Genomic DNA, 16480 nt, shown 5'->3' with positions numbered 1-16480 from the left:
CCATTAGGATTTATAGAGAAAATATTATGTATTTTTTCAGAATATATTTAGGCTGTGGACAGTGAAAATTTCTTGCTTCATGAGAATTCCGACAATTACATGAGTAATTATTACCCACTAAATACTACAAATTGTTTAATTGATACTCTCTGATATTATTTATGATAATTTTTATTTTTAGAGTTAAATTATAAAAAGTTTGACTAACATTTTAAGATGTATTTTTTCATCATATTAATATGCAAAAAATTATAATTTATAGTACTTTTTATATAGTTTTAGAATATCTGATTTTTTTTAAAAATATCAAATTAATGTAATCTAATTTACTTTTGAAAATTAATCAAATTGACTTTCGATAAGCACAACTAATTCCGAACGGAAAGAGTAGTGACGTATCACTTGCTTTATTTTTCAAGCTGCTGCTGCTGCTAATAATAATAATAAAAATGTTTTGGTAACCAACCTTTTTGAAAATTTATTTTTTAAAGCCTATTTATCAAGTAGGAAATATCTATCTTGTTTCCTTCCCCTATTATTTAATCCAAGAAATTAAGAAGAAAACAAAAAATAGAAACGTTGCAAGATCCATCTTTACTTGCATTTTGAAATTTGAGAGTTTGATTCCCAGTAGAGACTCAGATTAAAATTTGAAAAATTAAAGAGAGTATATTGGATAGAAACTTGTAGAGGGAAATAATAATGAATATCGAAACAAACGTCAGGATCATAAATAGAGACGACACATTCGAATCTGAATATGAAGAAAAATATATGTGATCTTTAAAAATAATTCATTTAATATTTGAATATGTATTAATTGGACTCCGATATAAATATTAAACATTATTTAAAAAACTTTTTTTTTAAAAAAAAAAAATTAACAGAAACAAAGAGAGACATAACATATCTGACATATTATAAGAGAATAAATTTATATATAGGAGGAGCGTCCGCTACAAAGGGGTGTCATAGGGAGGGGCAAACAAACTTGTCGTCATTTGAATCATTGCTTTCTTAATGTCAGCATATAATTCAAAAAGTAGGCCACATTTTAATTATTAACCTTACACCATGGAATGAATACAATTTTTTTTTATTAATAATATTTTTCTTTTTTTTAAATTTTATACGAGTATATACGAATTAGTTATATATGAATTAGTTGAAGTTTAAAATTTTGATAATAAAATAAAAAGAAAGTGTTTGAAGTGGGGTGGGGGCTATTTCTTATCACACAAAATGACAAATGGATCATTTTGATTATGTTGATCGGTGTTATAGATCGATGATTTGCAACTCTTTCTACATTTATTAGCCATTCTCTTTTAGAACTTTTCACCATTTTAGCCAAATTTGATATAGAGTTAGTTCCTTTCTTTAAAATTCAAATTCGTTTATTATAATAATAAAGTTGCTTATCAAATGTTTAATGATTCTATTTGAGACAATGCACAGGTATCCCCTTCAATCTAGTCCAAAATTTCAATAAGATTTATTACCTCCTGGGCTTATTTTATAAGTAATTTTCTATCCTTTTTCGGCCTATGTGGCACTACCTTGGAAGAAAAAGTCAACTAGCGATTGACCCACAAGGTAGTGTCATATAGGCCGAAAAGGGATAGAAAATTATTAATAAAATAAGTTCAGTGGTAATAGGATCTTAGTATAGTATAAGTGTGTCGAGATTTCGAGTATAAATTGAGGGGTACTTATATATTATCCATTGCATTTTAGTTTGGTTTGATTTATAAATTTAAAAATTTGATACAATGGTTTGGTTTGGTATTTGAAAAATCCGAACCAACCCGAGGTTGAAAAACCCAAAAAAATCTGAGTTTTATTAGTTTGATTTGATTTATAAATTTAAAATTTTTGCACGAATGATTTAATTTGATATTTGAAAAATCCGAACCAACCCGATCATATACACCCCTCCCCCGACCCTAACCCAATAGACATTCAATGCTGAGAAACCACACAAAAATGCCGTATACAGAAATTGAAGAATGAAGAAATAACAATCAAAAGCTCCAATATTGTTATGTATTAATTATAAATGATAATAATTAAAATATATTGCCAAACTCAGTAATTATTTATTAAAAGTAGTTATTCTAGTAATTTTTTTCTTTAAAAAATATGTAACAATTGGACCAAATCGGGCAAATTTAGCACAACTGGGCTAAATATGGTGAGTTAGATTGTTGGGTGCGGCCCACTTACCGTTAAAATGGATGTCCTTGTAAAGATTTGGGTACTATTTTTTGTTTTTCATTTAGATCTTTTAGGTTGCATTTTACTTACTGATCTTCTATATATATAAAAAATGATATAAATAAAATAATATTTGTAATGGACAGTAAAAAATGTCATTAAATATGTCTACATATTCTTCTGTATATTATGTATAGATGTTGCTTATATATATATATATATATATATATAAAGAAATTTACGTAGTATTCATAAATAATTAATTATGCACCTAGTTATTATAGAAAAGTCATTACAAAAATCAATAAATTTTGAATTTTGAATTCACCTATAAATTTTATAATCCATTATAAACCAAAAACAAACTTGTGATACACTCAAAAACAATTGAGCTGTTTAGAATGTTTGAAAAATAGAAAGGAAGTATACTATAAATACATGAAAAATAGAAAGAAATAGGGGCAAATATTACACTCTTATTGTAAGGTATTATTTATTGAATTTTGCAACTCCTTATGGTTGTAAATAACTGAGAAATCCTAACCTCTTAGTCTAAATAACTGAGGAGAACCATAAACAAAATATGAACAAATGGTCCCATTGTCCCGGTCGGGGCGGAGCCACGTAGGATTGATGGGGTGTTTAACTGATTTTCCTACAGCGAAAAATAATATTATAACATATATAGTTAAAATTTATCTTTTAATTTAGTGTAATATAGAGTAGAGATTGAACCCATTTTGCCTTCTCTGTGTACTTCTTCGAGGTTTAAATTCCTTTGACCAAAAAAAACCCTAGCTCAACCACTGATCCAAGCTACTATAAGCAGCGCGTTTGAGGAAGGCCAATAAACAATTCAGTCTCCACTTCCCAACTCTTTGTACTTTGGCTACAATTTCCCCTTTCTTTTGATTGAGCTGGTGGTGTTGATGGTGGTGCTGGTATGGGTTCGGGTGCAGATGCTGACTCTGATAGCATTGGCCTAAGCCCGCACTGGATTGAGAAATATTTTTTAATGTAAAAAAAAAAACATAAATACAACAATTAGCGTAACATATAGTAAAAGGAATAGTTTGAATATCCTATAAGATAAATGAACATATGTAAATCATAATGACTCTTCGATGTATGTTATTGGTATGTATATATAAAAAAAAAAAGGTTGAAATTTGTGTTATTAAACGTGTTCTAAAATATAAAAATTTCTAGAATTCACATTATATTTGATTAATTAAAATAACAAATATGAGAGAGTTCACCTTTTCACGTAAACTTGCATTTTGTTGGAGCAATAGTCTCTCCTGAGAAATTGCATTTAGTTCATAGAATTAACATTATACCAATTAGTAAAAGGCCTAAAATGCATTAAATTATATAATTAATTGTCAATGATCATACCTTTGCTTTTAGACTTTCTATTTCCTCTTTGAACAATTGAGTCTAGAAATTAAAATGAGAAATTAAAGAATTAAGGATAAATAATTAAAATTAGTGTCAAATATTGAATAATATTGAATTTAATTAGTACCTTTCTAGCCCTGATAATTTTGAGGGTCCTCTCCAGTTGGCTGTCAATGTCTTCTAGTTCATCCATTGAACATGACCCTAATCCTTGCCCCATTAGCTTCCTAATCAATTAAAAATTTCCCAATTTAAGTAAATAACTAGTTCTTCCGTTCTAAAATAAGTGTTACGAAAGGAGTAGTAAATTAAAAAAATGGAGAACCGTTTAGAAATTTCGAGGATCTCTATCTTCTTCGCCATATTAGCTGTTTCATGCTTCAAGTTCTGCAAAAATGAAATCAATCAATGGTGTATCATTATCGGATTCAAAATCAAGGAAGGTGTCAAAGAATGACAAAAGTTCCATATCGGTGATAAATGAGATGGGTGGACTCCTTATAAGGCTTGAACAATCCTCCTCCTTCTGAGCTAGCTTTTGGGGTGTGAGTTAGGCCTAAGACCTAATTTCACATGGTATTAAAGCAGGGTCTGTCTCACCTGATGTTGGGACCTCAAAATCAAATTACCCACGCACCAGATGCTAAGCACTGGGCATGAGGTGGGGTGTTAAAGAGGGATTCAAGGGTTTAAAACCAACTAACCAAGAAATGATTTATGAGGTTTAGAATTTTCCTAGAGATGATTATTGATTGAAGCAGAATGGGACATGTACATATAATTTCATTTCATTCTTTGCTAGCTCTACTATATGAACTTCCTTGAAGAGATGCACATATTTTTTTGACCATTTTAAAATATATAAGTCATGGCTTTTCATATTATTTTAGACTTTTCTTCACTAATTACAAATATTCTGATATAGCAAAATTTTAACAGTCCATCTTCAACTCAATGTCATGGATATATTTGTTGTAAATTGTGATTTAGAGAATTTCTTGTGTGTAAAGTCTAGAACAGCGCATCTTCATAGATGCTTTTATTGCATAAAGTTTGAGTAGTCTAGAACTACTTTTGTACTTAAAGGCTAATCATATTCAGAAATCAAAGATCACTTCAATTCTCTAATTTTGCATTTTCTAACCGAATATCACAAACTAATCAAAAGTGTGCTCGCTCTAACACCTTAAGCTTAAGCTGGTAGATGACACAGTCACAGACTTCAACATGGTATCGAAGTACATATAATAAAAAGAACTTCCACATGGATTTTTGAAAGATTTTCCTTTCTCTGAGGAATGAGGAATGCCGGTTTATCGGAATCATCTCATTAGCTTTAAGAGTCATCTAAGTAAAAGAACAACTACCGACACCAACTCTATCTTAACGATCGGTAAAGCCTTCTCTCTAGGATATGGCACTTCACTGCTCGGAGAGGAATGAATTCTTCTCCAATCCATCTCTTCCTTTATTTAAGTTGAGAAAGAAGTCAATCACGTACACGAAGGTTGTGTAGTCCCCTATATTTACATCCAGATGAGAAAAACAAAAACCTACTTAAATCTTCTCACAAGGAATCAAATAGATCTCTAACTCCTCCATTAAGCTATGTCCTTTCTCTTTCATGTAGCTTCCAAAGTCCCACTCCTCCTTAGACTGCATTGTCGTACTTCCATACCTTCGCCTCCATACCATGTCTTAAGGTCGATCGCCCCTTAGGCTACTAGTGGAAGCAAGCTAACCCTTAAGGCTGAGATATATTGGAAGAATGATCCAAATAATCTTTAATATTTTGAATTCAAAAATGTTTTTGACCTAATTGTCAATATCATAGCATTAAGGACACTTAGTGATATCCAGTGCTTTTTTTTCAAATGACCGAACTCTCATAAATGATGCAATACTGTATTTTCTTCAAATGACCGAACATTCATAATGCAATACTAGGGGTGATGGTAGTAGAAGTAGAGAGTATTGGATTAATATATAGAGGTTTTGAGCAGACACATCGGTTCGTGAAAGAACATGACTATTATGAAAAGTCTTTTATTTACGAAAGAACATGACTCTTATGAAAAGTCATATGTTCACGAAAGAATATGACTCTTATGAAAAGTCATATGTTCATTAAAGAATATGAATCTAAAATTTTTGTCAGACCTTTTGTAAAATTTTGTTTCAAAAGATGTAATATTATAAATGTGTGAACAAATAAAGGTTAAGATCCTTAAACTATGCTTGATATAACAGGGGCATAGCAACAAACTCCATAATGCAAATTATTACACAGAGGTTGAGGTAATTCTTAATGTAATAAGTAAAAGTATATAGTAACAGGACATAGTAGCTAATTTCACCTATATGTATATTCAAGTGGTGGAGTCAATTCCCTAAATGGTCAACCAAGTTAAAGAGAATTATTTTGAAATATCATTTATGTTTCATTTAGCACCAAAATATCATTCAACTATCACTATTTTCCTCCAAATATACTTGATACTTTAAAATCATCACTCTATCCTAGTTGACATGACATGTTATTAAATTTTTTTTTTAATAATAGACTAATTTAATTCATTGAACCTATTTAACTAAAATAATAATCATATTATTACTTTATTTTTAATCTATTAAGAATAAATTTTTCTACTTAAAATCTTTTATCAAAATTAAACTTTTTGTTTTTTATGTTATGAAGAATACATTTTTGAAATGTACTATATTTTTTTAATTTTGAATACTTATAAACACATACATTCAAAAAAATATTTTTATACAAATTACTCATTAAATCTAATTTACATCAATTAATCATAAGTTGTATAATAAATCAATAATATCAAAGGTCAATAACTATTACAAGAATATTAATTGTATATTTTGCAATTCATGCTTCCGATACTGCTTTTTTTTGAAAAAAAGAAGAAGAAAGTGAATAATATTATATTTTTTTATCCATTAGAAATACTAAATACCTCAAAAATCTCCTTAAATTCTAGTTGATATGCCCTGTCATTAGATAATCAGTTTAAAAAATAATAGACCTCTTTAATTCATCAAACTTATGTCTCTACAAAATAAATATATAAATTACATGAGAATTTATGAAGATTATAAGAAAAGTAATTTAAAAAGTCTAGTAATTTTATATATCGTCACCAAACAAAATTCTATGAAAAAATCTCTGTATGCAATTATTACCTGATAATTTTAAAATTCCTAACTAAATTATCTGAAAATTTCAAACAATATTTTTAATAAAAGTATTAGATAGATTTGTAAGTTTGACAAAAAATTAGTAAGAAAAAGAAAATTATTATTAACTTTTTTTAATTGAATTTATTTTTATTCTTTTATTCTATATTATATTATATTATAACTTTTCATACAATTAAACATCAATAAATAAACTAATAATTAATTGAATTTACTAATTTAATTCAATAGTATGCATATTATATGAGATTAATATACTGATAAATAAAGATCAAAATTTCATATTCTATAAATATTATTCACTTATTATTTTCTTTTAAAAAAGATATTATAAGTATGTATTGATTTCAATGTACCCAAATAACTATTTTTTAATAATTAATTAATTTTTAATATTATTGATTTATTATACAATTTATGATTAATTGAAGTAAATTAGCATTCATGAGTGATTTGTATATCAATATTTTTTGAATCTATGTGTTTATTAGTATTTAAAATTAATGAGATTATAGTACGTTTTATAAAAACGCATTCTGCATAACATAAAAACATAAAAAGTTTAATTATGATAAAAGATTTTAAGTATGAAAATTTATTCTTGATAAATTAATTAAAAAAATTAAAAACAATATGATCATTATTTTAGTTAAATGAGTTTAATGAATTAAATTAGTCTATATTAAAATAAGACTTCAATGACATTTCATGCCAACTAGGAGAGAGTGATGCTTTTGAATTGTCAAGTATATTTGAAGGAAAATAGTGATAGTTGGGATGATATTTTGATCCTAAATGAAACATAATTGATATTTTAAGATGATTCCCTTAACTTGGGTGACCATTTGGGTGATCATGAAAGAACATGACTATTATAAAAAGTCTTTTATTCAGAAAGGAACATGACCTTTATGAACAGTCATATGTTCATGAAAGAACATGACTCTTATAAAGAGTGATCTCTTAAGTTCTATGAATGTAAAGACTTTCTAGAAGTAGCCTATGAAAAATCTGTATGTATAAACAAAGAGTTTTGTTGTATCCTTGAAGAGAATTGTTTATATTACTCCAATGTGTATACGAGCAATAACTCAAAAAAAGTGATTACACGCCTCAAAGCCATCTTCTTCTTCTTTAATTACATTTTCTACTATTATTTTTCTAAAAGCTAGTATGAAATTGATTGGACACTTTGATCGCCTGCCTTCTTTCAAGCCCTACTTAAAAGGCTTGCTTTCTTAAAAAAAGTTTTCTTTATTAAGAGCCCTTTAAGAAGCTAAGCTCCTTCTTTCTTCCATGAGAAAACACTACTCAGTGTGATAATGTAGTCAAGTCAATAACAATCAAAGTAAAAGTTTGATTTATAATGATAGTACAACCTTCTTGTGTCAAGCCCCCCACTCTTTCCTTTCCCTCTCTCCATGGCAACTCGAATAGCAGCCATGGCTGCTTCGCCCTCTCCCCAGCCTCTGGCCGTGGGAGAGACAAACGTCAACCTTGATATAAAATCACCCTATGCAACGATCCTTAAACCACAAAAAACTATCCAAAACCTGTTAAAATCATACTAAAGCCCATTGAGTTTATCAAATTTGCTTATGGAAAATCGTTGTTATCCGAGTTGCAAAAGCTTTTACCAAAGCAATTTGATGTTAAAGGAAATTATAATATTGGACCAACTTGATTTTCGTCACCTTTTGATTAGGTTTGATTCATATGAGGACTTTGTACAGGTTCTATCAATTTTTTACGAATATTTTGAGTTTGATGGTGAAGAGTATTTCTTCAGAATTTTTCTGTGGACGCCATCATTCAACCCTAAAGAGGAAACACCTAAAGCCTGGGTACGAATTTCATTGCCAGAGTTACCTACAGATCTCTTTGCGAGGAGGTCCTTATTATCGATTGAAACAAAGACATGAAAGCCTATTGCAGTGGATAAAGCAACACAAGATCGAATCAGGCCAAGCACTTCTAGGGTTAAGATAATCCTAGACTTACTAGATAAGCATCCAAATCGTGTAAGATTACAGTTTTTGGAGAAAGAATCGGGTAAAATTATTGAACATTATCAGAAAATTGTCTATGATATTCTTCCACTGTATTACACTCATTTTAAACATCAAGGACATGAAAAAGATATGTTTCGTCAATAAGTCGAAGTAATTCTTCAAGTCGAGAAAAAGGTGTGACTGAGTGCATTGATCCTAATTTAACTTTATCAACTCAAAATGTATTTGAACCATTGTCAGCTACTAGAAAAAATCAACTAGAGCGATGTATGGAGAAAGGTATGTCATCTCTCTCGTGCTAAATCGACAAATGATTTGATTATCTCTAAGAAAAAACAAGGAGAGATGAATGTTTCTAGGTGGTCTGATTTGGTTGATGAAGAAGAACAAGTTTCACCTACTCCTTTGAATAGCAAATTAAGCACAGAGGCTCCAACATTTATGCCTAAAAATGTGATCTCAAAGAAGAATGAGTCAGGAGCCTTCGCATAAGGAATTAGCCAATATATTGATTTGGGAGAGGAATTCTTTTAAAAAGATGATGATTTGGGAGAGGAATTCTTTGAAGAGGATGAAGAAGATAACATGTTAGATATATATTTTGATAAAGTGGCTAGGGATGAGGATCTTTCACCTAGGCAACAAAGAAGCGAAAAAAAAAGACACATGGAAGATAACATAGTTGGGATGGTAAGGGGCTCTGAAGAATTTGTTCCAAAGGCAGGTGCCTATGCGATTGGTAAAGCAAAATCATATAACAATTTCAACAACTTCGACAAGATCCAATAAGTCCAAGAAGAAGTGATGAACTATCAAGTGTTATTGGACGGATATGAAGAAGAAGACAAGAGGAAAATACTTCAGGTTACTCTAGATGGACAAACTATCGTTTTTAGTTCATACATATATAAAAAGAAGTTTGAGGTTGATAACTCAACCTTCTTCTTGACGTATATATTGTTGCATTATTTAAGTATCTTCATTTGTCATAGAATACTTGATTTTATCTAGCTCTTATTTTCTTCATCCTTATTAATTAGTAAAGGTTTGTTACCTCATTAGTATTGATAAGGTAAAACCTAGCCCCCCTTGTTTGTACTTATTCAATTGAGATTTTTATCTTATTATTAATAAAGGCCGCTAGACATTCTGTCTAGTGATATAAAATTGTTTGAAAAAAAAAACCTTGTTGTGTCATAGACTAAAATGATTTGAAAATTCTCGCAAAGTAGCTCTTCTACGAGATATTCTACCAGTAGACTTTCTTGTATTTAATGTGAATTGCCTAAGTCCTCTTCTTTTTTTCTATTTACTTCAAAAATGACAATGAAAAGGGATGATAACAGAAAATGCACATCGCTATCTCATGATAGAATATGGCCCCTTTGGCTTGTCAGATCGAAGTGGTTGTAAATTCAGGAAGAGGCACCTTTTGGAACAAGGGTAAATTCTGTCCCTAAAGCTATTTCCTACTCTTCTTTTAGTATGAGACTATTCTTAGTTCATTTTACATGACATTTTCGATTGCCTAGTGTCCTTAACACCTAAATTTTCGATTGCCTAGTGTCCTTAACACCTAAATTTTATGAGATGATGTGTATTAACAAGTAGTTTCAAGAATTACATTTACTACATCCCTCCCCTTAGTGGATCAACAGTAATGACTCTTCCTCTTCTTTCTAATTATCCACAAGGATTTCCCTTCAATTATTGCTATGACATTTTCAAGAGTTTCAATTATTGCTATGACATTTTCAAGAGTGACTCAATAATAAATTTGTCAAACCTTTTTCTAGCTGTTTCATTAATAAATATACATTTTATTCCTAAAAAACTAATTCATTAGTCACACAAGTATTGTATTTATTTTAAACTATAAGTTTTAATATAATTCTTTCTTTAAGCCCAAACATATCATTTTTAAACTACATCACACAAACTAAATCGATAGGAATCAATTGTTTTCCTCATATACTTATAACTTTTTGGTTATTGTTTGATGCACATAAGAGAAAATACTTACCTCCATGTAGTGCTCGAGTTCAGTGCTTTTGTCCACCGTCGTTGTTTCTCTTGCACGTCCTCGGTATCTCTCAATTATCTTCTGCATGCTGAATCATTCCAAAATAATTATTGTAAAAGCAGTAATGGATCGTCATGACTATATAATTATATACTAGTTCTGGAAACGTGCCTTGCACATTTGATTTCTGTTATTGTTATAATTTATATAGACTCAAGATATAGAATTGCTCGATATTGTCTGATGTACTCCTATATGTGTTTTTGTGCATATAAAATAAACTCTTTTTAGTATTTACTTTCTGTCTAGAACTTAAACATCAACGACTTGAAAAAATGATGAGCAACTTGTAAGGCTAGAACTAAGCCCCACGGCTCTGAAATTTCTTGGGACATAAATACTCCAACAATCATTAAAATAAAAAAATGAATGAAGCGCACAAACTAAAGGAAAAATAGTGACCAATAAAAAAAAATTACAAGAACTATTAGATTATGTACTTCTCCAACAACCATGAAAATAAAAAATGAACGAAGGCACAAATCAATAAGAAAAATAGTGACCAATAAAAAAAATACTACTTACATAAGAACTATTAGATGATGAAATACAAAGTGGGGTGGATTAATATTTTTAATTCAATTTCTAAAGGAAAAATTAAGTACATGAAAGGTTTGTGCATGAATATGTTTAATGGTGGAAGCTAAAAAAATTTAACAATCAAATTCATTAAGAAATGAAAAATGATAAGTTGTAACATCTAATCATGTATTTGGTCTAGTTTTAATCGTCATTATTGATTTAATTTTAAAAATTAGTAAATAAAATTTTAATTTTAAAATTAGTGAAGGACATTTCTGTAATCTAACTTTGAACTTAAAATATTCCCACTTATATACATCTGAAAATATTTAATATTCTCGAGGGTTGCTCAATTGTATCTTAATCAATATAACATGTTTTTGATAAGTTTGTATTCCACAACATTAACATTTTCACCTGATCTAACAACAAACAAGTTTAAATACTCATGATCGAGCTGCTAATAGTCTTTTAGTTTTAATTTATTTCGATGGGATGTAGGGATAAAAGTTTCACATTGATAACTAGAAAATAATTTTGTATAGTGCAACCTTCTTGTGAGCCTTAAGTCATATTTTATCGTCAGCAGAAAGACTATTTACATTATCGTATCACTTATAACTTATTAACATTAAAATAAATAACTTATCTTATTTTCAGGATTAAGAATCATATTTTTTACAATGACTTCCATATAAATATCTTTTTGATGACATAAAAACTCTTTGATACACAAAATATAATAAGCAATGATATTTCATGGGAGTAATCCTACCATTTTAGTACATCCAAAATTAGTTAACATTTAAACCAAACATAAACAAAATTAATCACAAAATTATTATTCTTATTTCACGTAACAAATAACCTCTTTAATTCAGTTGAAGTAATCGGTGGGGAGATACATGAATAAAATTAATCTCAAAATTATTATTCTTATTTGACGTAACAAATAACCTCTTTAGAAGTAATGGGAAGTAAGTATCTCCAAAATAATCTCACTGGCCCTGCCTAGGTTAGGTAATAAGATCTCTTGGAAAATGTAACTTTTATTTTTCTTCATCAACTTGTGATTATGTTCTCCATTAATTAGTAGGTTTTTCCAAACACAACCAAGTAGACTAATTTTAGTTGTATTTTAATTATTTCCCCAAAAAATGAGAGTACGTACTAGAGAAATTAGTAGGACGGTGACCTAACATAAAAAGATGCATATATAGCAGTAGCAATCAACACTATCTAGTACCATATATACTGCTCAAAAAAGATTTAAAAGCAACCAAATATATGTACCTCCACACCCACTCCCCACTCTCAAGAGAAGACTTTCCTAAGTATACAACAACGTACTCAATGAAATATGTTCGATACATGTTATAACTATCTCTTTCTAAAATAAAAGAGATTGTTTCAAAAAATTCTCGACTTAAATTTTCCTCATGATGTAGAAGAAACATACGTTGTATAAGTGATATCATACTCTAATAAATTAAGAGGACCCCTTTTGGACATTGCATAAAATAACACATATGCATCTAGCATCTCAACCTTCCAAGTCTCTTACCAATATGAACTTCAAATTAAATTTGTTTATCTCTCATAAATCCACTTGAATGATTATCTTAACTTTAGTTTTTTTGATGAGTGTTTAATTAAGTACACATTTAATACGAGCTTGATTCTTTTATGTGTTGAACAAGTATGTTGTTAAATTTTTGTTTCATTGTGCTAATGGAGTTGATTCAAAAACAAGATCAATGCCTAGTCTGATATCATATTTAAGTTCTTCCAATAAAATAGTAAACACACTTAACAATTAAGTTCTATTTCCCTTCTCTAATCACATTCCCCTCCACATGATTCTATAAAACGAAATATTGTTTGTTGTATAATTATTTATATTGAGTAAAAGATCAACATATATTTTTTAAGGTCGTACATTAATTGGATCAAACTTAAATCCAAGTGTTTCTCTGAATTTGAAATCAAAGATAGGATTAAAAAAAATACTATTAATCATCCGTAGAAGCGGAGATAAAATTTAAAGATTATAGATTATCTTAATCTATTCAAGCTACTTGGTTCTAGATCAAGACAAACGCAAGGTTTGAACCAAAGTTACTTAATTAGCTCATATCTTAGCTCCACCCATGATCATTAGCTCTGTAAAATTTGATCTTAAGCCTAACTCACACCTCAAAACTATCTAGACATATCCAAACATAATATATACTTGATTAGTGGATAAAAACACAAATTGATATAGACGAGGTTAACTTCAAAAAAAAAGAAGAAAAAACAGCATCATCGTACTTTCAAAGTACATTAAGCCCACGCCTATTGACTTTGAAATTAGAAGCAAATAAGAAAAAAATGTATACATTGAATAGAGTGAAATGAATCAAAAATTAAGATATTCTTACTTGGAGCTAGCAAATTCATAAAGTCTTCCTTTATGTGAGAAAATAATGAAAGCAACTTCAGCATCACAAAGAACTGATAATTCATAAGCTTTCTTCGTAAGTCCATTTCGTCTTTTCGAAAACGTCACTTGCCTGCTCGTTGAATTTTCTATTCTTTTCATTTCTACTTTTCCTCTCACCATTTAAATTCCTGCAAAAATTAATTAATATGGATTGAATACAAAAAAAATAAAAAATAAAAATTACAATGAAGAAACAGATGGTGGACTATAAGTACACCTCAAAAACATATTTTAGAATTAATTTCAGCAAAAAAAAAAAATTGCAACTGAAAAAACAAAAGGACTTTGGAAAACCCTAGCTATGAAAATTAAGCTGGACGGCAGTCGCAGGAACAAAAAAATAGTACTATAATGGCTTCAAAATCACAAAACATTAAACTAGATAAATTAAAACTCCAAGACATTAAGGATTTCCGTACCGATTTTCCGGGAAAAAGGAAAGAGGATGGAAAAGAAAATAGTTAAGGAATTAGATTCCTAGAAAATATATATATATATATGAAGGATCTTTATTTATGGGATTGATGTATGTATCTCTTCATTTGCGGACCACAAAACCAAAAACATTAACTTACTTTTCCCATATATTTGTGTTAGTTAATGGGGTCTGGATTAACTTATTTTTAGTAATTTTCGATTTTTAAGCTTTTTTTTTTTTTGAAAGTGTTTGGATTATATAGAGAATGTATATTTTTAAAGCCGAAAAGGTACTAATTTCTTTTATCTCAATCTATGTGACATATTGATATATTTCATTTTGGAGAGTTAAATGAATTAAGTTTGATTGAGAATTTGTTTATGGAATTTTTAATTTTTTAAAAATGAAATTTATATATTTGTAAACTACATAAAAAGTATTATAAGTCACAATAACTGATAGTTCAAAATATTTAAAAGATATAAAAAATTTATGATAATAAATAAACTTGTTTAAATCTCAAAATTTGAAATATATCACATAAATTAAAACAAAGGTCAAAGTCATATGCGGCCACTCAAACTTGTCCTCATTATTCATTTAGACACCTCAACTAGATATACTACCTATTAAACACTTCCACTATTCTGAATTTGAATCATTTGAACATTTTTTTGAGAATAAACTAAAAATAGAGAATGTGTGAAATACATTCGCGCTGACATAACAATTTGACAAATATAAATAATGAACATTATATTATAAAGTAAAAAAAAAGAAAATTATTTTAAAGTAAAAAAATGAAGAAAAAAAAACTTAAACTTAAATCACCCAAAACATACATTTCCCTTTAACTCCATTAATAGCGACCCTCCCCCACCCTGTACAATGCCATCTTCATCCCGACAAAATTACCTTTTCATCAGCTTTTTTATTAATTATAACTTTTTACTTCATCTCGTTTTTTAGGTAGAGAAAGATGGGGGGGAAAATCTCACCGAAAAACTTCTAAGTTTCATTAGTCATTGTTGGAAAAAAATGGAATTATTTTGATTTTTTTTAAGTTTCATAATCGATTAATTTTTTTGGATGAAGAAACATTCTTACATTAGGCCAATATACATCAATTTAAAGTCAAAACAACACATATACAACAAATTAAAAACTTCAATAAAAATTTGAGCAAAGTAAATAATTGATAGAAAAATCCTCCAATAAATTCAAACAACTGGACATCAATTTAACACCAAATTATTAAATTAATAGCAAAGATACAAACTCCAAACTTAAAGCCTTTACAAATTAAACATGAAAGAAAATGACGATAATAATGGTGGTGCAGCCAATCCTAATATGGATGACAATGGGGCCAAGAATATAACAACAATTGAGCTAAAAAGGTTAAGTATCAGGAGAAAATAAGAGGAAGAAAAAGGGGTGTGTAGCGGCGGTGATACTGGTAAAATGTGGTGTGATGGAGGAAGAAGTGCCAAAGAAGATGAAGAAGAAATAATATTTTTTTTCCATAAAAAAAGGGCCCAATTTAATACTTTCACGCGCCTAAAGGGTGTGGATTACAAACAATGTGTCACGTAGATAAAAAAAATGTTCAAATAATTCATATTAGAAATAATTAAAGTGTTCAATAGGTAGTATGTCTAGTTAAAGTGTCTATTTAAACTAACTAATAAGCCACCTAAAAAAGAGTCAATTCAAACACGTCTTAATTTGTTCTCTTATGTATGTCTTTTTCCATCACTCTTATTAGTCACTAACTAAACCAAAAACAAGGGGGGAAAGAAAAGCACAAAAAAAGTAAACCTTATTTTTTATCTTGTTTTAGTAAATCCCATCTTATCAGAAAGCAACATCATATATAGATTTTTTTATTTATTTAAGAAAAGGATAGAGAGCGCTAATTCAGGACCGTAGAAATGGGATTACACTTTTATTTTATTAAAAAAAAAAAAAACAGTTGTTAGAAATTAATTTATATTTTTCTTTATAGTAATATACTATTTTTTTAAAAAAATATTTAAATAAGAGATTATTGTACATGAAAACCTTAATTAGTAACAAGCTAGATTGGGAAGTAATAGGAGGGTCCACATAAATATATAAAGTTG

At 28.9% G+C, this 16480-nt stretch overlaps 1 protein-coding gene across 1 annotated transcript; it reads right to left on the bottom strand.

Annotated features, from left to right (window-relative positions):
- Nucleotides 1-2675: 2675 nt before the first annotated feature.
- FYFL (MADS-box protein SOC1-like) lies at nucleotides 2676-14467 on the bottom strand. Its single transcript, NM_001289900.2, is given in 8 exon segments — nucleotides 2676-3210; nucleotides 3477-3518; nucleotides 3616-3657; nucleotides 3746-3845; nucleotides 3944-4005; nucleotides 10870-10957; nucleotides 13875-14064; nucleotides 14356-14467. Coding segments are annotated over 7 exon segments (690 nt in total). The 5' UTR covers nucleotides 14057-14064; nucleotides 14356-14467; the 3' UTR covers nucleotides 2676-3036.
- Between the last annotated feature and the right edge of the window lie 2013 nt (nucleotides 14468-16480).

Source organism: Solanum lycopersicum, chromosome 3 (genome assembly GCF_036512215.1).
Source record: "Solanum lycopersicum chromosome 3, SLM_r2.1".
Lineage (NCBI taxonomy): Eukaryota > Viridiplantae > Streptophyta > Magnoliopsida > Solanales > Solanaceae > Solanum > Solanum lycopersicum.
The sequence above is the reverse complement of the archived record's forward strand: the minus strand, read 5'-3'. Positions and strand labels throughout refer to the sequence as shown.